Raw genomic sequence first — 24,451 nt, 5'->3', positions numbered from 1 at the left:
ATTCGGACAATTTGCCAACCATTTCTTATGCATGATATCAATTGAATAACGCCCTTTATCACTTTCGTTATTAACGTTTATTTATTTGTTTATTGATTTATTTATTTCTTTTTTTTTTTTTTTTATCAATTACGATTCACATTGTCTTTGACAATTCAACTCAAACTACTCATATAAAGAAAGATAGAAAGGAACAAATTACGCTGTCACAACATCATTCGATATTTATGGTGTTTCACGTGCGACTCGTGCCCACGACTAACGTATACTTTAAAGCTGTTCGACGTTCGTTGTCGACTCTGGTGCGTAGTTGCGCAACAAAATGACGGAGACCGACGCTTTATGGGAGTCGTTCGCCTACTAGTATAGTATGTTTTTGAGCTCAGAAAGCAATCTCTATGAATCCGAATGGTACTTTCGACATGGAATAAAATTTATTTGATGAAAAGTTGAAAAGTTAAAGTGTCAGGAATCTTTTTTAATCAAAAAAAAATTTATCACTTGTCGATGATAAATTAATACGTTAAATTAAATCCTTTCTTTTTATTAATTCAATCTATTTGTTATTAAAAATATTTTCTTTTGTGTTAAAGTCTGCATCGGAACAAATGGCCGTCTTTCCGTGCCGTCCAACAAACACCACCATTACCGGAATCTTCGAGACCGGTACACCAACTGTACTTACGTCGACGGTAACCTGGAGATTACGTGGCTCCAGAATGAAACCCTCGATCTCAGCTTTCTCCAATATATACGAGAAGTCACCGGATACGTCCTCATTAGTCACGTGGACGTACGGAAGATCGTCCTTCCTAGATTGCAAATCATACGTGGAAGAACTCTCTTCAAACTCAATATTCACGACGTGGAGTTCGCTCTGTTCGTCACGATGTGTCAAATGCACAATCTGGAGATGCCGGCCCTCAGAGGTAAGCTAACTCTGCCTCTTTCTTTCATGAAAGCTATTTAATTCGAAAAAAAAAATAATAAAGAAATAAGACAAGTTAACTTTTTTCATATCTAAACAAGAACAATTAATTATATTATATAATTATATACGGTATAATTTATAATAAATAATACTAACAAATTTATAATCAATTATAACAATTTTTATAATAAATTCAATAACCGCAAAGTATAATTTATATTTAAAAATATATGAAAGAAACTTTTGACTTGAAATATTAAATAAAATTTTTTGAATTTTAAAAAATAAAGATGATTTTAGAAAAATAGGAATTATTTTATAACATTTTCGTTCACACCCCTTTCAATATATTTAGTGATTTGATAATTGTGTCATTGCATGAAACAAAATATGTTATTATTGTTATAAAAACAATTAATATATAAAATAGGTATTATGAGTATTTTTTCCGAAAATACATGATTAAAGGACTGAAAAAATATCAAAAGGATTAAACAAAAAAGGATTTAAACAAAAAAATTATAGAATAAATATTTAAAATAGAAACTGATATATCTTTTACAAAAAATATCTACAGTTTCAATCACGAATTTATTATTTTCATAAGAGAATAATTAGGAAATCTGAAGAATCTACATCAAAATTATTTTCATTTTTATTATTTTAAAAATAAATTAATTTTTGTTCTTAACAAAATAAACCAGAAACTGAATATTTTAATAAAAGTTACATGGAATTGAGTATATACCACTTAAATACAATTAAAGAGATAAATCTAATATCTTTATAGATTGTCGTGAATATTTGGTTTTACTATATATTAGGTCAAATCGGTACACATTATTTAATATTCGGCTAGATTCAATAGATTCGGCCGATGATTTGATCGAATACTGAATCATTTTATAAATCCCTAGGAAATAAAAAAAATTTACATACATACAACAAAAATACCATTGAAATGTCAATTTCATCGTAAAACAAAAAAAAATTACATTTCCAATTATAAATTTTTATATAGAAATAAAAATATAAGTAAATATTAAATAAATATCATATTTTAAAATATATATTACTTACATTTTTATCAATTATATTTATAGCACAAACTCTTCTGATCTACTATTATATTATGATACTATATTATAATGTATATCTATGTTATATGACTATATTATGATGTAAATAATGACCTCAAACAAGAATCTAAGTGATACTGCTAATCATATCATCTGTGATGTAATAAAAACAGATAATTCAACTGAAGCTTCAATATTAGGCCGAATTTAAAATAGATGATTCGATATTCGATTGAATAAAAAAATCAGCAATTTAGAATATCCTTAGATATCTGTTACTTTAGATAAATCTCATATCACAAATTATTAATATCAGTTTTAATAATTAATAATACATTAATATAATTTTAAGAATAATTAAATCTTAATCAAATTAAATGTTAATATCAGTCTTAATTTTTAATTTAATATTTGATAAACGAAAAAGAGATTGAAGCCTTCGAAAAATAATCAACATTTATTCTCTTAATTTTTTCTTTGGTATTATTTTCTAATACTAGCGAAAAAAATATTTAAAAAAAAAAGCTAATTATAATTTGCATAACAGTAAGATAGAATAATAATTACCAAAAAGCAATATGAAACGTCCTTTAAATACAAAAATACATTCGTTTTAATATACCCTTATCAATCCTTTGGTTAGTGCTTAATCCTTTGTCACATTATTTTCCAAGAAATTAAGAATAGAGATCTGAGATTATTGTAATTAAAAAACTCTCATTTGAATTATACAAAGATTTAAATAGTTTTATTAAATAATTTCTTTATATACTCACAGTTATTACATCTTCCTTCATATTGAAAATATAATTCAATTTTATGTTAATTAAAGTATAAAAAGTAAAAGAGCCACGAAAAATTCCTATTTCTGTAAAATTACCTATATATCTATAAGTGTGTGATTTCAAAATTACATGATGTTATAAAGAATGAATAATTAATCTTAAATGTACTGTTTTTCTGTTGCAGACATTCTCAACGGAAGTGTGGGTATGTACAACAACTACAACCTCTGCCACATCAAAACGATCAACTGGGAAGAAATAATTACGGGTCAAGGTGGGAAATATTTATACGTCTATAATTTCACTTCGCCCGAACGTGTTTGTCCGGAGTGCGATAAGAGTTGCGAGCAGGGTTGCTGGGGAGAAGGACCTGAGAACTGTCAGAGGTACTCGAAAACGAACTGCTCACCACAATGCTGGCAGGGCAGGTGCTTCGGGCCCAATCCACGAGAGTGTTGTCATCTTTTTTGCGCCGGTGGCTGCACTGGCCCTAAACAAAGCGACTGTCTCGCTTGCAAAAACTTTTTCGACGATGGAGTTTGTACACAGGAGTGTCCGCCAATGCAAAAGTAAGATTTTCGTTTTACGCTTTAACGAAAACGGATTGAATATTATTATTATTGAATTGTTCGAAAAGTTCTTACCGATTGTTTTTTTTTTTATTTTCAATGAGACCCAAAATTAAAATAAATCATTAAATTTCAATAAAAATATGTATAAAGATTATGCACAATCATTTCAATATATACAGAAAAACTAGTATATTTTTAATATCCTTATACATGTACTGACATATTTTGATAGATATATGCGAATAAAGAAGTAGTACGAATTTTCCATACGATCATATATGTTAAGAATATTACATCCTCGAAGAATCTATTTTCTTATTTTCGTTAATCCTATGAATTTTGACAGATATAACCCGACAACTTACTCGTGGGAAGCTAATCCCGATGGAAAATACGCTTACGGAGCAACGTGCGTTAGAAAATGTCCTGAACATCTTTTGAAGGATAATGGAGCTTGCGTAAGATCTTGTCCACCAAAGAAGAAAGTTCTGAATGGCGAATGTGTACCTTGTGACGGTCCCTGTCCTAAGACTTGTAAAGGAGTTGAAAAGGTTCATTCCGGTAATATCGATAGCTTCAAGGACTGCACAATCATCGAAGGATCCATCACAATTCTCGATCAAAGTTTCGAAGGATTCCAAGACATTTATCCGAATTTTACTTTCGCCAAACGTTACAAAAAAATGCATCCTGATAAATTGGAAGTCTTCAGTACGTTAAAAGAAATCACAGGGTATTTGAATATTCAAGGCGATCATAAAGATTTTACGAATCTTTCATATTTCCGTAATCTCGAAGTGATCGGTGGTAGAACCTTAACGGAATATTTTTCATCTTTGTACATCGTAAAAACGTCCTTGGTATCGTTGGGTCTGAGCGCATTGAAAAAGATTTATTCTGGTGCTATCGCCATATTGGAGAATAAAAAGTTGTGCTACGCACAGAGTATTAATTGGAGCAGAATCAAGAAATCTTCGGAACACGACAGCTTATATTTGAACAACAGAAACGAAAGCGATTGCAGTAAGTGAAATTGAACGTTATTGCTTTGCTTAAAAACGAATCTCTTGAGTTACGTGACATTGACATACCGTATCGATTCGTTTACAGAAGCAGAAAATTTGGTATGCGATGAACAATGCTCAGATGAAGGATGTTGGGGTCCTGGGCCAGCTCAATGTTTGTCTTGTAGAAACTTTATCTTAGGAAATGACTGCCTTCAAGATTGCGTTGCATCTGGGTAAGTGAATTTTGATTAATTATAGAATTATAATGATCAATAGAATAAATTCTCAGAATAATCATATTTTATTCGATCGAATTTGCTCACCTAAGTTATGGAACGAAGGTAAATCTTGCTATGAATTAAGTACACTTTGTACATTCGTTTTTTCGTATGGATGCTGATAGAAAAATTGCATTTATTAAAAAAGTCTTTAAACCGTTACAAATGCTAATTAAAATAACCACTTTTTTCTTAAACGTAATAGAATTTATCAAGCGGACGAGAAAACTTGTAAATTATGCCACGAAGAATGCGACGGCTCTTGTACCGGACCGAATGCCGAACATTGTACCAAGTGTAAACACGTTAGAGATGGTCCCTACTGTGTTCAGGAATGTCCATCTTCAAAGTATAACGATAATGGCCAATGTAAACATTGTCATGAAAATTGTGTGGGTGGTTGCGAAGGTCCAGAAAACAATATAGGAGCTAATGGATGTCACAGCTGTGAAAAAGCGATTATGAATGGTCATATACCTGCAGGATGTTTACAAAAAAGGGAACCATGCCCAGATGGTATGTAGTTAATATTGCAACCATTAAGTAAAAAATACATTTTGTTCGATCGTCATAGAAAATAAATTACACAAATTAATATTTTATTACAGGACATTATTACGAGTGGGTTAGTCCGCAAGAGCAAGGTGCTTTAAAATCTCTTGCAGGTAAAGCTGTATGTCGAAAGTGTCACCCACGTTGTAAAAAATGCAATGGTTATGGTTTTCACGAACAAGTGTGTCAACAATGTACAAAATATAAAAGAGGAGAACAGTGTGAGGACGAATGTCCTGCCGACCATTTTGCTGATGCGGAAACGCAATTATGTATACCCTGTTTTGGAGAATGCCGTGGTTGTTTCGGTTCTGGACCCAATCAATGCTACAAATGCCGTAATTACAAAATTTATATCGTACGTATACATATTATATTTATTATTTTAAATATTCTTTTCTTCATCTATTAATTAAATAAAATTATAGGATGGCGATCCAAATGATAATTCAACATCTTTCAATTGTACCGAAACTTGTCCACCGGAATATCCACATAAAATCTTCCCTCAGGATAATGAACCCTACTGTTCCTTAGAAATCATCAGCCCTGGCTTTCAAATAGAAAACGAACTTCGACCTGCTATCGTTGCCGGTGCTGTCGTTTTCATAGTGGTATTCGTTGTAGTGGCATCGATAATCACTTATCAATGGCGTATGCATGCGAAAGCTAAGGAGAATACCGTAAAAATGACAATGGCATTAACAGGATTGGATGACAACGAACCGCTTCGACCAACAGGTGTAAAGCCAAATTTGGCGAAGTTACGTATAATCAAAGAAGAAGAGATGAGAAAGGGTGGCATCTTAGGTTACGGAGCTTTTGGTAACGTCTATAAAGGTGTTTGGGTACCGGAAGGTGAAAATGTGAAAATTCCAGTCGCCATAAAAGTTTTACACGATGGTACGGGCACGAATACTTCGAAAGAATTTCTCGATGAAGCATACATCATGGCTAGTGTCGAACATCCAAACTTGTTACAATTGCTGGCTGTTTGTATGACGTCACAGATGATGTTAGTAACACAATTAATGCCATTAGGCTGTCTGTTAGACTTCGTACGAAGATACAAAGATAAGATAGGCTCGAAGGCTCTGTTAAATTGGTGTACCCAAATAGCAAGAGGTATGGCTTATCTCGAGGAAAGAAGGCTGGTTCATAGAGATCTGGCTGCACGCAATGTACTCGTTCAAACACCAAATTGTGTGAAAATCACAGATTTTGGATTGGCGAAACTTTTGGATATCAACGAGGAACAGTATAAAGCAGCGGGTGGGAAAATGCCGATAAAATGGTTAGCATTAGAATGTATACAACATCGTGTTTTTACTCACAAATCCGACGTGTGGGCATTTGGTGTTACTATTTGGGAAGTACTCACATATGGTGGTAGACCATATGAAAGTGTACCGGCAAGAAATGTTCCTGAATTATTGGAAAAAGGTGAAAGATTGCCACAGCCTGTTATCTGTACAATAGATGTTTATATGATTATGATCAAATGTTGGATGTTGGATGCGGAATCTAGACCTAGTTTTAAAGAACTAGCCGAAGAGTTTGCTAAAATGTCTAGGGATCCTGGTCGATATCTTGCCATTAAAGGAGACAAATACATGAGGTTACCGTCATACACTTTACAGGTACATTAGATATCTTAATTATCTTTGATCATTAGAATATAATCATTCTATCGATCTATCGATTTTTATCTAATCGATTCTATTGATTCTTTTCTATCATTTTAGGACGAGAAAGAAATGATCCGAAATCTCGCATCAGCTATGGATGGACCCGAAGCATTAGTAGATGCCGATGAATATCTTCAACCAAAATCGAGAGCACCTGTACCACCTGGTATTTCAGTGTCTAGTACTTCCGATTCTCCACCACATTCGCCTGTTAAAACATGCTGGCCAAATGGTAAGCCACTGGCGGCGGATTCTCCAATACCGCAAAATCAACAAAACTGGGACAGGGAATTGTTGAGATATAATTCGAATCATGGAAATGGAAATACATCTCATGAGCCTGGAAATTCTGGACAACATGGTCATTATGCTCATCCGAATGGACATTGTGGACACGTTGTAGGTTCTGATAGTTCAAGTTCGAGATACTGTTCCGATCCATTAAAAATGGTCGTTGTCAGAGGTTGGTAAACTCAATAAAATAAACAATATTATTATATATAATAATATAAACATTCAGAAATTTATGTACATTCGTTAATATATTAATTTGTTAATATATTCATTTGTTGATATATTTATTTGTTTATATATTTATACATTTTTAACATATACAATTTTGTTATCGTAGATTGTGATGTAACAGACGACTGTTTCAATACCGAAGTAAATACGGCACACCAACAAGCACAAGTAGGCAATCTTAAATTAGATTTGCCGTTGGACGAAGACGATTATTTAATGCCATCGCCACAGCTTCCAACTAATACAACTCAATACATGGATCTCATAGGAGACACAAAACCTTCAGGTAATAGCAAATTTTAAAATTGATTTTAATAGTTCTTTCATCACAATAATGATTATTTTAATCAATTGGATTTGTATTTTAGACTCAGAATCAAAACGAGTAAACAATGGTTATCGAAAGTATCCAGAATTCTTGACGATCCAAGGGAAAACATCGTTAGATAATCCAGAATATATAATGTCACAAGATGAAGGACCTCTAACGCCTCAAACTCTAGGAATTCCAACACCGGATTTAGAAAAGGTCTTAACGAACGGAGCATTTGGTTCTCAAGTCCGGCAAAGAAGTTCCGAGGAGGAATCGGATCACGAATATTACAATGATTTCGATAGACTTGAACGCGAATTACAACCGCTAAAACCTTTTAGGAAGAACGAAACAACCGTTTGATTGTACTCAAATCGTGATTGCATTAAACTTATACAGGAGAATAATAAGTTTCGTGACTTCGAAAAGTAATCGACGAATAAGATTTACGTATGAAATCAAAAGTGTGCATTTCGTTTGTAAAACAGTCGGAGAATAAAAATCGAATGTCACGGGAAATACATATTTGTATCCAAAGGACGATTACTCGAATGAGTATGTCTTACAGTACTTACAAAGGACGCTTCGTTCAAGTGCCGCGCTCGATTGTGATTAGACTTAAGTCGTATGATACGAGAATTGTGAAAGATGTTCGATTGAGAAACAGAATGATAGAATTTAGGATAAATCGGACGACGCCACATAAAACGAGCGAAAGCGCATATTATTATGCGTTATCCGCTTTCAAGCGAATAAATAGTGCAAACATTTTTCTTAATGTGCCATTTGCCATGGCTTGTAAATAAATTGTTACCTAAAAATCTGTAAGATTTATTGAAAGTTTAGAGAGCTTTGGCGTAAGGTAACGACATAAGGCTGCACGAACAATACACAATCGTTTCTCTTTCCTTTCACTTTGAAAAATTGTATATCATTCTAATAATAATTGAAATGCTTGATCGATCGAAAACATCTGTCTCTACATAATAGTATGACACGACGATTCGACAATCTCGTTCTTAGATAGGTACAACCTTGCCTCAATGACTGACCTTTTAGAGATATCGATAATTTTGAATATAATATAACGCGAGCAAATCTATTGTTGGGATCCAAAAAGATCCATGAACGTTTGGATTGCCCATAGTGGAGCATCGTGCGGTTAGCCGCTGACTGTGATAAAAAAGACATTCTATTTTACCTTGGGAACACTTAAATATCGCGACGGCTACTCTTATTTCTTTTTTCGCTCCTTTTTTGTTATTTTTTTTTTTTTTTTTTTTTTTTTTTTTTACCTTAGTACGATCCTCTCAAACAAATTATTAAAGAGTGAGATACAGAAAAAGTGAAAACCGTCATCAACATAAATTTCCCTTACAAATACGAAATAATATTATCGTGTCTCTACTTAAAAATTTTATATCATTTTCTCTTTCTTAGTCTGAACACGCACTGTTTGTTTGGACGATCCTTTTCGATGCTTTTGTTATGCTATTGTTTTTTTCCTTTCTTTCTTTTTTCTTTTCTTTCCTTTTTTCAAAAACTCAATTAAATTGAGTTAAATCGAATTCAAATGATGATTTCGATTTTTATACGAAATACGATTGTAAATAAATTAGCGATTAGTAGTATTCTAAGTAAAAACTTCTACGACGGTGGAAGTTGGAAGTACTTGAAAAAGAAGCATACCTAGTTTTATTGCCTAAATCGAAACGGGCTGTATAAAAATATAGTTATACAGTGACGCACCGTGTAACATTAGGGTAGGATGTGCCATGTTTGTACAGGAAAGAAAGTATGAGATGATTTAAGTGGATCTATGACCTGTGTATGTATTTAAAAAGAAAAATTTTTTAAAGAAACGAGACCTCTTTCTCGGCCACCCGATACATTTATTATGAATTGATATACGCGTATGCTAAATTGGTGTTAGCGAGACTAAAAAAGATCTTTGACCGGTACATATTATTTCTGTGATAAGTAATAAAAAAAACAAAGAAAAAAGCAAATATAATCTTTATGATAATACGAACAAGAAAATATTATCAATTTCTATATTGTTATTATAAAGTAAAAATAAAAGATAAAACAATTTGATAACATACAATATTGCTACGCGTAATACAATGTCTTATATAAGATAATAAACGATGTAAAGAGGAGAGAGGAGGTGGAGCGCCAGTGCGAATTGTGTATATTACGTTTAAGCGTTACTAATTATTATTAATAACATTCATTTTGTAATATATAGATCATCACGCCGCGCTGAATAACAGAAGAATCGAAGAAAGAGAAAATAAGCGTTGTTTTTAAAAGATTTTGTTTTTTTCTAAAGATCTCTATCGTTCTCACGCTCGTTTTATTTAGAATTTTTATTGTCATTTCTCTTATATTTCCCTCTCTTCCTCTTCCTCTCATCTTCTTTTTTCTTTTTTTTTTTCTATTATTATCATATTCATTTTATTTAGTATCTTTATTTTCATTTATCTCACATGTCCTTCTCTCTCTCTCTCTCTCTCTCTCTCTCTCTCTCTCTCTCTTTCTTTCTTTCTCTCTTTCTTTCTCTTTTCTTCTCATCTTCCTACTCATCCCCCTTCCTTGTTTATTTCTTCTATCATTCTCAAACTCACTTTATTTAGTATCTTTATTTTCATTTATCTCATATTTCCTTCCGTCTTTTTATCTCTCTATTTCTCTTATCCTCTTCTACTTATCCTCCTTCCTCGTTTCTTCGATTTTAAGCGAAAACCGAAATGTAATTGAGCGCTACGAAAAATTGGAAAAAAAAACTGTACATTATTATGAACGGCCGGTGAGGACTAATAGCGTTAACGAAAATTTACATTTGCCATTCGGTTGTGGAGATAGAATTTATAGATCTTTATATTATTATCATTGTATATCGAAATATTGTAATAAAGAACACTCGACATTCTTAAATCATTGATAATTTCTGTGTCGACCAATTAAATCGTTGACTTCCATTATTAAAAATAATGATATTTTCTTGACGTAATATCCTCGTAATAATGATCAGGCATATTATTGTCTCTATTGAAAATCATGCATACTTTTCACGTAGAATGCAGGAAATTCATTTAAATACGATACGTATTTTTACGTTTTATATACATCAAGTATTAGCGGATATTATCGAGTTTCTTGCTTTTCCTTATCTTTAAGGAAAAATTTGTATCTTTGATATATGACATATGTTATCACACACGAAAAGAACGATTACATATCGCATAACTTCAAGCAGAATGGGGATCAAATGAGTAGAATCGAGAACGTAATGCAGTATCGTAAGCGTCATTATTGTACTCTTGGACCCTGACTCACAACCTACTCACTATAAATGAAGTAGGTAAATTTATATGCGTGGGGTTCCTCTGCTGACTGTTTACAGCTATTTCGATGCGGAAGGGGTAAAATGGACATTCCGTCGGCGTGATATCTGACCAAACTAGATGAAATGCCTAATCCGTTCTCACTGTGGACGTAGTATAGATTGCAGCCAATTTCTGAATACGCATTAAACTATAGCAAATAAGGAGAAAGAGAGGAGGAAAAAAAATAAATGGGAGGAAAAGGAGAATGTTATGCAATGATTAGCGTAAGCTATTCCTCTTTATTATTTCAGTCTTACATTCGTCAGTTGCGCACGAGCCGTACGACGTTTATGTGTTTTATATATATATAATATATATTATATATATACATATCGACATATTGAACTTTTTCTGATAAAATATCAAATCAGTCAATCTTTATGAGAAACGTACAGTAACAGTATTCGTGTAAGTAAAAATATAAATAATATATAAATAATTTCTTTTGTGTATATCTCTGAAAATATAAATGAACTAATCGTAAATCAAGCTCTAATATTATAATTATAGCTAAATAATTTATTTATTTAAAACGATACAAAAATGAAATTGTTATAAGATATGTTATAATATATCATTTATTACAAAAATTGTATTTTAATAAAATGTATACTCATCTAATAGAAATAATTTGTTTTGACATGTAAATATCATCATGTTGTTTTGATTTTATAAGCTATAATAGTAGTTGTCTTATTGATTATCAATCATGATTATCATCCATTTTACGATACCTATAGATACGATTTAATTAATCTAGAATAGATTAAATCCTTTTCGGTTAATCAAATATTTCACAAGTAAAATAAATGTACTATAGAGTATTACATTACTTTTAACAAACTATATTATTTGATATATAAGCCGTCATGAATTATGTTTGTTTGTAATAATTAATATTCAATTAATGAACATAACATATATATCACAAATGATCAAACATATTTAGATTGAATTACAAATTTGATTCTCCTAAATATTTTGATATATATATATATATATATATATATATATATATTTTTTTTTTTTGATATATATATATATAAATATATATATATATAAATAAATAAATAAATAAATAAATAAATAAATATATATATATATATATGATATTTTATAGAAACTTCACGATGGAAGGCGTACAAGATCCGTATTTGAGACATCTTTTTGATGGCGATCCGATATTTAATGTTTATAATAAAGAAGTGATTAATATGTCAGTCGGCGCTCCTGGTCCTGATCTGCTTAAGCAATGCACAGATATGCTATCAAATGCAACCGTTCATAGAATGGTAAAATAATATCCTACTCTACGCAATATGATTAATTCCAAGATTTTATTCTCAAATTTTATATAATATTTTTCGTCATAGGAGGAAGAAAAGAAGGAAGGCAACTTCTATCTTTTTCAATATGGAATTACGCCAGGATTATGGGAATGTCGTGAAGAATTAGCAAAATTTTTAAGCAGACGATATGGCGATCAAGTTAAAAGAGAACATTTGATTTTAACATGCGGAGCAACACATGGGCTTCAACTTTTATTAACAAGTATTATGTCGCCAAATGGTATTATATTTGTCGAAGAAGTCACATATATGATAGCATTAGACGCCTTCAAACAATTCCCATTAATGAAAATTGTCACTGGTATGTAATTAAATCTAGTATAAATCAAATATACCTTTAATATTCATTTTAATTTTGTATCAATTTTATAATTTATATCATTTTTATGCAGTACCAATGAAAAACGACATAGTAGATCTGGATGCGTTTGAAAAAATTATTTGCGAAGTAAAGAAAGGCGAATTTTATTTAAATAATGAAAAAATATTTTGGGCTATGTTTTACACCATACCAACGTATCATAATCCAACGGGAATGGTTCTACCACCTGGTAAATAAATTACTCTTATCTTTTATCAATATAATTAGGAAATATCTTTCTAAATTAATGTTACCTTTTTTCTAGATAGTTGCAAACGTTTAGTTGAAATAGCTCGAAATAATTCTATACTGATTGTTTCCGAGGATGTTTATAATTTACTACATTACGAAGACGGATTTCCACCACATCGATTATTTTTCTACGATGATCCAAACGAGCCTAACTATAAAGGTGGTAACGTTATATCCAATGGATCCTTTTCTAAAATATTATCGCCAGCAATTCGATTTGGATGGATAGAAAGCAGTCCACGAATAGTTAATATCTTTAAAACTTCGTATGTAACATATTTTTTTTTCAAAAATTATTGATAAAAATATTTTTAATAATCTTTACATCCTACAGAGGCATATTGTGTAGCGGTGGTGCTACCAATCACTATGTCTCCGGCTTAATTACGAGTATACTACAAGAAAAGATTGAAGATGAATACCTGAATATGCTTATTAAAATATATAAGGTGCTATTGACTATAATAAGAATTACGACCAAAATTATAATAAGGATTTTAATTCATCGAATAATTTTTTTATAAAAAAAAAATTATTTTTTATTTCTAGGAAAGATTAAATGCACTTTGTGAAACTTTAGATCGTTATCTCCCAAGTTGTTGTTCCTATAACCGACCGAAAGGTGGTTACTTTGTTTGGATTCATCTTCCACCTGGTATGCTTTTCAAGTTCTTTTCTTAAATTTTATCTAATATTTATATAAATTTTATTATGCAGATATCGATGGTATGGATTTCATTAAGTGGTGTCAAAAGGAATATAAAGTCTCAGCGATACCAGGTATACGATTTTCATATACTGGTGAAGCTAGAAACTTTTTAAGACTTAGCATTGCTTTTCATCTTAAAAATACATTAATAGAAGCTTCAACGATTTTGTGCAAAGGACTTTTAAATTACATACGAAATCATACCAGTAACAAACAAACTACAAATGAAATTGTAAATTCGTAATATAAATATGTAATATAAATGTTAATTTATATTACCAAAATATAATTTATAAACCAAATAAAAATATATAATATAAATTAAATTATTCTGGTTTTATGTTATATCATAAAATAAAGTGTTAATATTATATTGTAAAATAAATTGTTTATATACCTATATATGTATATATATGCAATAACTGACTCTGAATAACTTTTAATTTTAAGTAATTTTGATTTTGAAAAAAGATTACGTCAATTTAGATATCGAACGAAAAATTTAAAACTAATATTGATAGAACTTCATGTTCCATCCCAGCTATCTCTATGAAATTTTAAATGGTTACCTAGTAATTTATCATTCTAAAGATAATAAAATCTGCTTCTAAACACGTTAAAAATTGAATTTGATTGATTCGTTTATAAAATAAAGTTATAAATTATAAAATAGAGCGATAAATAATTTATTTTCAGTATATTTTTAGGAAATTCATTATTTAATTATAATTATTCAGCATTCAAAGTGCTTCATTATAGATTAAACAATAATACAACGTATTTTCGAACTCTTAGCGAACTTTCTGAAATGTTTCATTAGTAAGAAATGGTACTAATATTTTATTCTACGAAATTTCATCGAAAATTTTTATCTTATTTATTTTGTTACATACGGAGACAATTATTTGAAATTTTCGTATCAGATCTATTACATATTGAAATTTGATAGGATACCTTTTGTTGAATACTCAAACTGTTCTACGAGCATAATGAGTTCCAATCTTGTAAATAAAAATGATTTCTATTCTTTCTTGTAAAGTACATATCATTTTTTAGAAACTTATCACCAATACACGTATATTAACTGTTAAAACTGACTAATAAATCTCTTTAGCGATATCTTAACAAATTTAGTTACTGAAAATTTCTCAAAAATTTGTACAAGTTTGTAAGCAGCTCCTTTATGGGGAACAAGTTAGTGATAGAAATATTTGAAGACTAAAAATTTGCTGACATCAATCAGTTTTTATTTATAATACAGACCAATTTATTTTGTAAACGGATCAACCAAATTAAAATTTTTTTTAACACGATTAGAAACAGAACTTTTTTATTTTTAAGCTGATATAGATATTACAAGATAAAAAGTATCATTTAAAATCTCAAAGTAGCTAGGATGGAAAAAGTAGAATATAAAATTTTATCAATATTGATTTTAAACTTCCTCTTGTTATCTAAATTGATGTATTTCTTCAAAATGAAAATTATTTAAAATCAATTATTTAAAATTATTTAAGATAGAAAGTTTTAAAATAAAATCATTGTATAATACAAGAGTATTTTATTTTATAAAGAGAGTTTCAATTTAACTATAACATTTATATATAATCCCATTAGAAACACAATAAATAAGAAATGATAAACATGTACCTAACTTTATTATTGATGTAACTCTATTAGTTACTTTTAATCACCCATTAATTCTTTTTGTTTTGTTTCTAGAATTTTTTCAGCTTTTTCAATATATTGATTTGTAAAAACTTCTATATACCCTTGAACTCGTAAGCTTGCATCTTGTGGCAATTTATCTATATTCTTAACTTTTCTTATATACTGAGTGCGTATGTCCTTGATATCATCTCGACATTTAATAAAAAAAGACTTTGCACTCTTCGACAAATTCTCTCTATATTCTTTTGTCACTCTGTAAGTTTTTAAACCAAAAAATGCATATAACATATACATTGTACATCATATATATATATATATATATATATATATATATATATATATATATATATATATACAAATGGATATATAATAATAAATATAAACTAAGTAACATATGGCATAAAACATAAAAATTTTGTAACTTACTTTGGAATAGGTATATATATAACGGTACCATCCTGCTGTGGATTCAAATTCATTTGATTTTTAGAAAGAACTTGAATAATATTTGGAATATATTGAGAAAATGCACTTGCATTCAATGTAACCAATTTAGATGTTCTAGTAATTTGCACAAGTTCTTGAAGTAAATATCGTGTTCCATCAAGAGTAATTGGTAATTCTTCAATCGCTCCAGCAGCAGATCTTACTGATACATATTTTATATAATTATCCTTTAATTTATCCATTGTTTTTTCAAGTTGCAATGTTAATTTTTCAACATTTATCACTTCTTTCATTTCCTGGATATCTATATTCTTTTTATGTGTAGTTTTCTTCTTATCTTTTCCACGATCTTTACTTTTGGCTAATACAATTGTTGTAGAAAACATTTTAACATTTTCAAACTTATTAGAAGAATGGTATTGTTCACTATGTATATTACTATGTCGCAATGGTAATAGTGTTCTGTAGGTTTCAGGACAATGTGAAATATTCTTCTTGGGCAAGTAAATTAACCAATTGTGTTTTGATCTCATAATAGAACTTAATATTGATTTTATTAGGTTAACAGAAGGTTTGAGTTCTGTACATTTCCACATCTTTAATTGTAGTATTACTTTTTTGTTAGATTCGATCAAAATATAAATGTAACGCTAATGTTATCATCAATACAAATTTATTTTATTAATTAACAATATATATACTCAATACATTACTGCACATGGCTTAAATCCATGTAAATATATGTGTGCATTGAGGTTATAATACGATAAAAGTGAAAGTCTCCATTTTTATAACCATATAATCATATTTAATTTTATCTTGAAGTGTCAACGTTTGTAAGCTTAAGATCGTAAACAAATTATTACATATATACACACTTAGAATTCTTCTATATTTTTCTTTATTTCCGATTAATGTTATAAAACATGAAAATGGTTCTAAATGTTTTCCGCCAAAAAATTGAATCTAATCTAAATTAGAATGGTAGAAAATTCTTACGTTGTGACAGGTTTTTTCCCCTCCACAATAATCTTATACGCCCAATAAAAGGTTGGGTGTAAGATCATATCTGTGACGTCCGAACAAATTTAATGAGACCTTTTTTGTAAAAATGTACTTAAGACTGATCGAATGCTTTGTAACATAACCCTAACAATGTGGCACGTGTATTAGAAAGTAACGATGATTAGTGTGAAGGATTCATTAATAATTTTAATTCGTAAAAATTAAAAATTTTTTTTTGTATCATCTTAGTAAGTATCATACATGATATCAATTTATGGTTGTTTTAACGAAAGTAGTATAACAATTTTTGTAAATTATTTTATGAATTCTATTATAATTTATTTCTTATAAATCTTTACAAGTAAATTGTAATTTTTGTATAATAATTTTTTACTAATAGTTGTAATTGTATATATTTTCTAAAATTTTCTAATGATTTTCTATTTTCTAATGATATATATCTTTATTTGTAAAATAATGAACTCAATAGGAAAAGAAATATATAGCTTATTTTTATTTTTATATGATGTAAAAGCTGCTTAACTTAAAAAGAAAATTTCCATTCCAAATTTTTTAATAAAATATGGAAGATGAAGATGAAGTTTTTATCAAATTAACACAACAATGCGAAAGTCATACCCCTACATTGAGTGTTTATCATTCACTACAAGATAATTTAAATTATGGATCAGAACAAATCGTATATCGTAGTCCCAGAAATACATTATATGAAGATGCCATAAGTATGAACAGTTTATACAGTCGAACATCAGCACAAAACAATAATACCTCAAATTATGATGATATATTGCCTGTTGATAATGAAACTAATGAAGCGACTATGAATGGAAGCTGTAGCGAAATGAATGTATGTTTTTATAATATAGTATATACTTTTTACTAATGTTTTATTCTTATTTATTTCAACATTAATGTTTTTAATTTCCTTTACAGCAATCCGATAATTCTACAAGATTTAGTTTATTCTTTAAAGATAAAATTCGTTCTGTTGATTTTGTACTGGTTTGGGATGACTTTGATGGAGAAGCAAAAACATATCGCAGTGTGGAATATAGACGGGTATTGAATCATTATTATAATTTAAATTAAATTGCACTAATGCACATGCTCTACTAATATATAATGTTATTTGTAGGTATTTGAAGCAAATCTACAAAAAGAAGGTTTAGAGTTAGAATATGAACCAGCAGAACCAAATGGTTTGCATTTTATAAAAATTTATGCACCTCGGGAAGTCCTACGGCGATATGCAGAAATATTAAAACTTAGGCTTCCAATGAAAGAAATACCTGAACTAGTAAATCCTCCAACACATAATAATGTTATAATTAATGAAGTAAATTCGTTCTTTAAGAGAATTATGAAACATTATTATGTTGATACAACTATTTTTCCAGCGATTAAACATACATTTACTGCTATATATAGTCGAGATAAAGAATACTTGTTTGATTTAGATTCTCCTAACTTTTTTACTTCTGCAATACGGTCAAGAATAGTCCAATTTATTTTGGATAGAACACGATTTGCTAAAACCAAGAATGATGATTTTGCATTTGGTATTGAACGACTTATTTCTGAAAGATCATACGTGGCAGCATATCCACTGCATGATGTAAGTTGCATTTTCAATTTTTCATTACTAACAACATAAAAATATCAACAAGTTCAATTTTTAAGTCCAGAGTAAGTTTTTTCATTAACAAATAATATGGCATAAAGAATCAGCAAATTAGCTATTACTATGGATGGTATTTGCTTATAAGCAATAATCAAAATTAAGGAGAAATATTATAACAATTTTAAATATTTCTTTGTACGTATGTTAAATTTTATAAAATATATATTTTTTTTAATATTTTTATTTTAAGGAAATTATTTATTATTCATAGGGTAACCTTCATACTGTGGATTCTATGCGATATCTTTTGTACACTGAATGGGCTAGTGTAAAAAAATGTCTCCATTATCAACCATTGGATTATGTAAAAGAATATTTTGGAGTAAAAATTGGATTATATTTTGCTTGGTTGGGATTTTATACACACATGTTAATACCAGCTAGTATTGTTGGACTCCTTTGTTTTATATACAGTTGTGCTACATTATATTCTAATGAACCTAGTGAAGATATATGTAATGGTAATGGTACTATTGATATGTGTCCATTATGTGATCATTTTTGTGGATATTGGGATCTTAAAGAAACATGTCTACATGCTAGAATAACATACTTATTTGACAATCCATCTACTGTCTTTTTCGCTGTATTTATGTCATTATGGGGTAAAATAATCTTTAATTATTTCAAAAATAATTTTTATGGAAATATATTAATAGTATCATAATTATAGCCACTTTATTTTTGGAGCTTTGGAAGAAATATTCAGCTGAAATAACACATAGATGGGATATAACAGGTTTAGATGCTCAAGAAGAACATCCTAGACCGCTGTACTTAGCAAGACTTGCACATATTAAAAAGAAATCTCTCAATATTATTACAAATGCAGAAGAACCAAAAGTTCCATATTGGAAAATGAAACTTCCTGCCAAAATTCTTAGCTTCTCCGTTATTCTTTTACTAGTATATTTACTTAATATATATTTGTAAACTTTAAATTACATAACACAAATTGTCATTTAATCATATCACTTGCAGATAGCAGTAGCAATGGCTGCTGTACTAGGAGTAGTTTTATACAGAATGTCTGTTTTAACAGCATTAAGTTTTTATGGTCATCCTATGGTTACTAGTTATGCTATATTATTTACGACTGCGACTGCGGCTACTATTAATTTAGGATGTATTATAGTTTTTAATTGGGTTTATGTTTGGTTAGCTGAATATTTAACAGAGGTATTAAAATTATATATATTCGTATAATATATTCGTATAATATATATATACATTCGTTAATAATAACATTTATTATTTTAGATCGAACTCCTTCGTACACAAACTGAGTTTGATGACAGTTTGACTTTAAAAATATATTTGCTGGAATTTGTGAATTATTATGCTTCAATATTCTATATTGCATTTTTCAAAGGAAAATTTGTTGGATACCCTGGAAATTATAATCGTTTCTTTCATTTTCGTCAAGAAGAATGTGGTCCTGGTGGTTGTCTCATGGAATTATGTATTCAACTTAGTATTATCATGATTGGAAAACAAGCAATGAATACAATTTTAGAAATGTTATATCCACTATTTTTTAAATGGTTGAACACTTTAAAAGTTCATGTCGGTACTCAAAAAGTCACGAAAGAAGAAAAAAATGCTTTTAAGAAAGATCCTCAATGGATTAAAGATTATAAATTAGTACAATTTGGACCTAGAAGTTTATTCCCAGAATATTTGGAAATGGGTAATATAGATATAATCAATTGTATTTTAATGAATTCATAACATCAATTACAAATTTGTTTGATAAAACTTTTTCTAATTCTACTATTCAAAAATATTTCATTTCAGTATTACAATATGGATTTGTTACTATTTTTGTTGCTGCATTTCCACTGGCACCATTTTTTGCTTTATTAAATAATGTTCTTGAAATGCGATTAGATGCTAAAAAGTTATTAGTAATGTTTCGTCGACCCGTTGGACAACGTGTTACAGATATCGGTATATGGTATAGAATTCTTGATTCAATTTCTAAAATATCCGTTATAACTAATGTAAGTATTCAAATTTTCATAATTTATCTGAACTTGTGTAAAAAAATTTACTATAAATCTTTTAACAATCTAATTTCAGGGATTCATTATAGCTTTTACATCTAATTTTATACCACGTTTAGTTTATCTAATGTCAGTTTCTGATAACTACAGTTTAGAAGGCTTTTTGGAATATTCTTTAGCAAAATTTAATATCAGTGATTTTGAAAATAATACTCAACCGATGAACATAAATAATCAACGAACAGTGGAAATCTGTAGATATCCAGATTTTAGAGAACCACCATGGTCAAAAAATAAGTATCAGTATACCATTACATTTTGGCATATCTTAGCAGCCAGATTAGCATTCATCGTAGTCTTTGAGGTAAGCTTATTATTAATCTACAATTAAAACCGATTAAAATTTTTTGTTAATTAAATATTTATAACAATATAACAGATATTTTTAATAACATTAAAGTAAAAATAATAATTATAAAATTGATTATACCATGTTATATATAAGTAATTTGTATTATTTCCAGAATATAGTAGCTTTGGTTATGATTCTTGTACGTTGGTGCATTCCTGATATTAGTCCAAAACTACGAGATAAGATACGTCGTGAAGCATACATTACTAATGAAATTATTATACACCAAGAAGCATTGCGTGCAAGCGTACAACCACACACGAGTACAGAAGAGTCTCAACAATATGTTTTAAGTAATGAAAGTGCAGATAGATGGAATAGAGTTATAAGAGGATCATTATCCAATTCTGAATTTGATTTAGAAGTCCATGGCAGTCCTGTATCTCCTGTTTCTACAACATCTCGAGTTGGTCCAGCTGCATTATAAAATCTTGGATAAAAATTTTAATCGCATATGAATTTAATTATTATAATTTTAATATTCACTTTTATATATATGTCTAAAAAATAAAAAAAAAAAATAAAAAAATATATATATATACATCTATACATATAATAAATTATAGATTTAAAAAATATTTTATCTATTTATAAAATAAAATTATCTGATTGTTTTTCTATGTTTTCTTTAATAATAGCATTAAGAATTTGTTATTAAGTTTGTTAATCTCTTTCGGTTTTATAATGATGGAATAATAAGAACAGGCATAATTCTTTACCGATTTTGATGAACAAGGTCTCATTTTAAAGACGAAGGTTTAATCTAGGACTCTGCTTTTTCGAATTTTTGAAAAAGCTTTATTTTCTTTGATAAAAATTGTGTTAAAAATGATATTTTTTCGAGAATAATTGATATAAAAATAATAAGTCAATATTTAAACAAAAGTAAATTCTTAATTTAAAATTCCAATACTTCAAAATATTATAATAAAATATTATTAAAACAATAATACATTAATTAAAATATTTCATAATTCGAAAAACACGTTAAATATAAAATTAAATTAAATTAATATTTAAATAGAGTTAAAATTTGAACGCGGCGTCATTGTTTGTTTACGTCAACAAAAACAAACTTATCTCTTATCGAAACAGTTTCATACAATGAAAACTTAAAAGTTAATTTTGATAAGTTTAGATTTATTTAAACAATACAAAAGTACACGATATTAAATGAACTAATATTTAAACAATAGTAAATTCACTTAAGCATTACACGGCTAGGAACATCCATTAAGGATAAAATAATTTTTATTTATTTTCTCTTAAACTTAAGTTTTGAATTCAGAACGAAAGTTGACTTTATCAAAAGTTAGCTTTATACAACAAAAACAAACTTTTGATAGACTATCGATTATTGTATTACTCGTGATATATTATATTATTAGCGAATACTATCGGGCGAATGGCTGTATATTTCAGTGTATTTTCAAAATCTTTTCAATGAAATTCTGATTTTCACTTTACCCGTGAATTACTTTATATTGTTAATAATATTTGCACAAATAAATAGATTGAATAAATCAAAATTCTGTGGATATAAAATATATAAAGTATATAAATTTGTGATTAAAATCATTTAGTGAAAAATAATAATTAATGAATATATATTTATATATTATATATTATTTATACAATTATATATTATTCAAAACATTAGTTCATTTCCACACATTCTATTAAGTAAGATTTTCAGCATTGTTTTTTTTTGTGATTTCACTAATTTTCATATTAATTATATTTATTATCTTTTATGTATTTATATCGTACAATAAATGCGTACCAGTGCTGCATCGTATCTATCACGGATTACTGCAATAGACATGCCATTATTAAAGGATATAAATGTGAAAAAATGAAAAGTTGAGTTCGAACCTACTTTCTATTCTAACTCATACTAATTCAATTGTTATGTTACGTACGAGTGGGATATAACTTGACAAACTTATAGACTGATACGATAGACTCATAGCGGCGACTGTTTCCCGCTTGCGCTTGTAATTCATATTTCGTAATTCATATTTTGTAATGTTCCTGAAGTCACATACTTCGAGCGAAATGTAACGAAGAGCCGTAACTTTTTAACTTCTTCAATTTATTTTGTGCAAATAAAATTGTAAAAATGATCGAAAAAATAAAATGAGTTATAAAGTAACGTTTTATAAAATATATTTTTACAAGTGATCTAATATCTGTAACTTTTTATAAGACATGCGATATACACTGATAAAGATCGGTTTTATTTAATTAAATAATTGTAAAATTTATTTTTTAGATATAATTTTAATATTTATTTTAAACAAATTTAAAAAACAAGAAATAAAACTTTTTAATTTAAATATTAAATCAATATTAAATAATACCAACTAAATTGATTAAAACAATTAAGATTTTCCACTAACTGTCGCTTCTAGTGTATGCGACTTCAGCGATAGATATGGATAAAATATGAACTATAAGCGCAATAAGATAACTACTTCCCACTATATGCCTATTATATCAATGTATAAACTTGTTAGGTTATACCCTTCTATGCATAACCTAAGAATCTTATTTAATGTAGAAAGATTTCAAAACTACCATGTAAAAATCTAAATCTCTCAATGATGAAATGAACTATTAATAATAAATCGAACCCATGCTGATTTACCGAATCCTCGCTGATGAATCGGTCTAACGATGATAAATTGATCCCTTATTCCGAGAAATGGGTTCTCCGATGAGAAATTGATCCCTCAAAGAAAGACCGGCCTCTCGATGATAAATCGATCCCTTGACGAGAAATTGAGCGGAAAAACGAAAGAATTAAAAACTAGGGTGGACAGTTTGAAGATCGTTTCATCCAAACAAAATCAAAGTACCTAAATCGAGTTCGATTTGTTTTTACTGAAAATGTCTCGCCCAAGGATCCCACCCAAAAGAAATTAGAAATGTTTAAACAATTATAAAATTACCAGAATTATGAACTGCTTAATTTAAGACGATTAGAAACAAAGAACTCCAATGCTTCCTCATTGGAATGCAAAAAAAGATAAAAAAAGATCGAAATTAGTTAAACATTTATTTGTTTTTGTTATATACAAAAGGAAAATATAAACAAAAAAACAATCGTCTATTTCGTGGAAACAAACCACGCGCCACTCTAGTGTTTACAAATGTGTTGAAAATCAGTGGTGGGGATAGCTTTTTCTTTTTTGCCTCCAAATTGTCACAAAAATGTCGAAAACAACGTTTACATCAACAGCAAATATAAACGTAATTTTTGAATGATTTTAATGAACAAGATATTGAAGATGAAAGTTTAACTCATTCGAGACCGCGAATTTTTTCAAACACAATCCCCAGAATCAAAATTTGTTTTTTTTCATTATATTGTTTATTTTCAGTAAAAAAAACTTGTTTACTATGGAAATCA

General features: G+C 28.9%; 4 protein-coding genes and 1 long non-coding RNA gene across 11 annotated transcripts in view; 3 read left to right on the top strand and 2 right to left on the bottom strand.

Moving 5' to 3' along the window:
* The window catches only part of LOC124422177 (epidermal growth factor receptor), a 119,346-nt gene extending 108,676 nt beyond the window's left edge, over positions 1–10,670 (top strand). For all 5 annotated transcript variants that reach the window (XM_046958282.1, XM_046958281.1, XM_046958278.1 and 2 more), the window contains 10 exons: positions 594–929; positions 2,980–3,364; positions 3,714–4,390; positions 4,478–4,607; positions 4,858–5,168; positions 5,261–5,562; positions 5,633–6,844; positions 6,950–7,355; positions 7,524–7,703; positions 7,786–10,670. In XM_046958282.1, the coding sequence (XP_046814238.1) occupies positions 594–929; positions 2,980–3,364; positions 3,714–4,390; positions 4,478–4,607; positions 4,858–5,168; positions 5,261–5,562; positions 5,633–6,844; positions 6,950–7,355; positions 7,524–7,703; positions 7,786–8,093 (4,247 nt within the window). In that variant the 3' untranslated portion in view covers positions 8,094–10,670. The remainder of the gene's footprint in view (positions 1–593; positions 930–2,979; positions 3,365–3,713; positions 4,391–4,477; positions 4,608–4,857; positions 5,169–5,260; positions 5,563–5,632; positions 6,845–6,949; positions 7,356–7,523; positions 7,704–7,785) is intronic.
* A 131-nt stretch (positions 10,671–10,801) lies between these two features.
* LOC124422181 (2-aminoadipate transaminase-like) lies at positions 10,802–14,119 on the top strand. 2 transcript variants are annotated; one of them, XM_046958299.1, is made up of 8 exons: positions 10,802–11,346; positions 12,243–12,414; positions 12,496–12,772; positions 12,864–13,022; positions 13,098–13,350; positions 13,419–13,533; positions 13,634–13,739; positions 13,802–14,119. In XM_046958299.1, exons 2-8 carry the CDS (start codon positions 12,253–12,255, stop codon positions 14,035–14,037), a joined length of 1,308 nt encoding a protein of 435 aa, XP_046814255.1. In that variant the 5' UTR covers positions 10,802–11,346; positions 12,243–12,252; the 3' UTR covers positions 14,038–14,119. The 2 variants fall into 2 exon arrangements, with proteins under 2 accessions (XP_046814255.1, XP_046814254.1); XM_046958298.1 differs by lacking the exon at positions 10,802–11,346 and adding an exon at positions 11,361–11,530.
* Positions 14,120–15,342: 1,223 nt separating this feature from the next.
* LOC124432905 (ribosome-recycling factor, mitochondrial) lies at positions 15,343–16,514 on the bottom strand. The gene is made up of 2 exons (XM_046982242.1): positions 15,891–16,514; positions 15,343–15,717 (listed from the first exon to the last, which is right to left on the bottom strand). Exons 1-2 carry the CDS (start codon positions 16,505–16,507, stop codon positions 15,480–15,482), a joined length of 855 nt encoding a protein of 284 aa, XP_046838198.1. The 5' UTR covers positions 16,508–16,514; the 3' UTR covers positions 15,343–15,479.
* Positions 16,515–17,022: 508 nt separating this feature from the next.
* LOC124432902 (anoctamin-1) lies at positions 17,023–21,588 on the top strand. Of its 2 annotated transcripts, XM_046982231.1 has the most exons (12): positions 17,023–17,164; positions 17,452–17,784; positions 17,871–17,996; positions 18,073–18,552; positions 18,830–19,223; positions 19,292–19,524; positions 19,600–19,797; positions 19,879–20,308; positions 20,416–20,621; positions 20,701–20,988; positions 21,149–21,329; positions 21,399–21,588. In XM_046982231.1, exons 2-12 carry the CDS (start codon positions 17,500–17,502, stop codon positions 21,461–21,463), a joined length of 2,886 nt encoding a protein of 961 aa, XP_046838187.1. In that variant the 5' UTR covers positions 17,023–17,164; positions 17,452–17,499; the 3' UTR covers positions 21,464–21,588. The 2 variants fall into 2 exon arrangements, with proteins under 2 accessions (XP_046838187.1, XP_046838186.1); XM_046982230.1 differs by having other exon boundaries at positions 21,149–21,588.
* Positions 21,589–22,644: 1,056 nt separating this feature from the next.
* On the bottom strand, positions 22,645–24,292 carry LOC124432906. The gene is made up of 2 exons (XR_006944390.1): positions 23,898–24,292; positions 22,645–23,808 (listed from the first exon to the last, which is right to left on the bottom strand). It is a non-coding gene; the product is annotated as an uncharacterized LOC124432906 (long non-coding RNA).
* Between the last annotated feature and the right edge of the window lie 159 nt (positions 24,293–24,451).

The sequence above is a fragment of the Vespa crabro genome, chromosome 2 (genome assembly GCF_910589235.1).
Source record: "Vespa crabro chromosome 2, iyVesCrab1.2, whole genome shotgun sequence".
In the NCBI taxonomy this organism is placed as follows: domain Eukaryota; kingdom Metazoa; phylum Arthropoda; class Insecta; order Hymenoptera; family Vespidae; genus Vespa; species Vespa crabro.
This window is presented reverse-complemented; position numbering and strand designations above follow the sequence as displayed.

Coding starts and splice junctions, on each gene's coding strand:
- LOC124422181 (XM_046958299.1), top strand. CDS start 12,253: ATGGAAGGCGTACAAGATCCGTATTTGAGACATCTTTTTGATGGCGAT. Junction 12,415..12,495: donor ATGCAACCGTTCATAGAATG/GTAAAATAATAT, acceptor TTTTCGTCATAG/GAGGAAGAAAAGAAGGAAGG. Junction 13,351..13,418: donor GTTAATATCTTTAAAACTTC/GTATGTAACATA, acceptor TACATCCTACAG/AGGCATATTGTGTAGCGGTG.
- LOC124432905 (XM_046982242.1), bottom strand. CDS start 16,507: ATGTGGAAATGTACAGAACTCAAACCTTCTGTTAACCTAATAAAATCA. Junction 15,718..15,890: donor ATATATATACCTATTCCAAA/GTAAGTTACAAA, acceptor AAAAACTTACAG/AGTGACAAAAGAATATAGAG.
- LOC124432902 (XM_046982230.1), top strand. CDS start 17,500: ATGGAAGATGAAGATGAAGTTTTTATCAAATTAACACAACAATGCGAA. Junction 18,553..18,829: donor CAGCATATCCACTGCATGAT/GTAAGTTGCATT, acceptor TATTATTCATAG/GGTAACCTTCATACTGTGGA. Junction 19,798..19,878: donor TAGCTGAATATTTAACAGAG/GTATTAAAATTA, acceptor TTATTATTTTAG/ATCGAACTCCTTCGTACACA.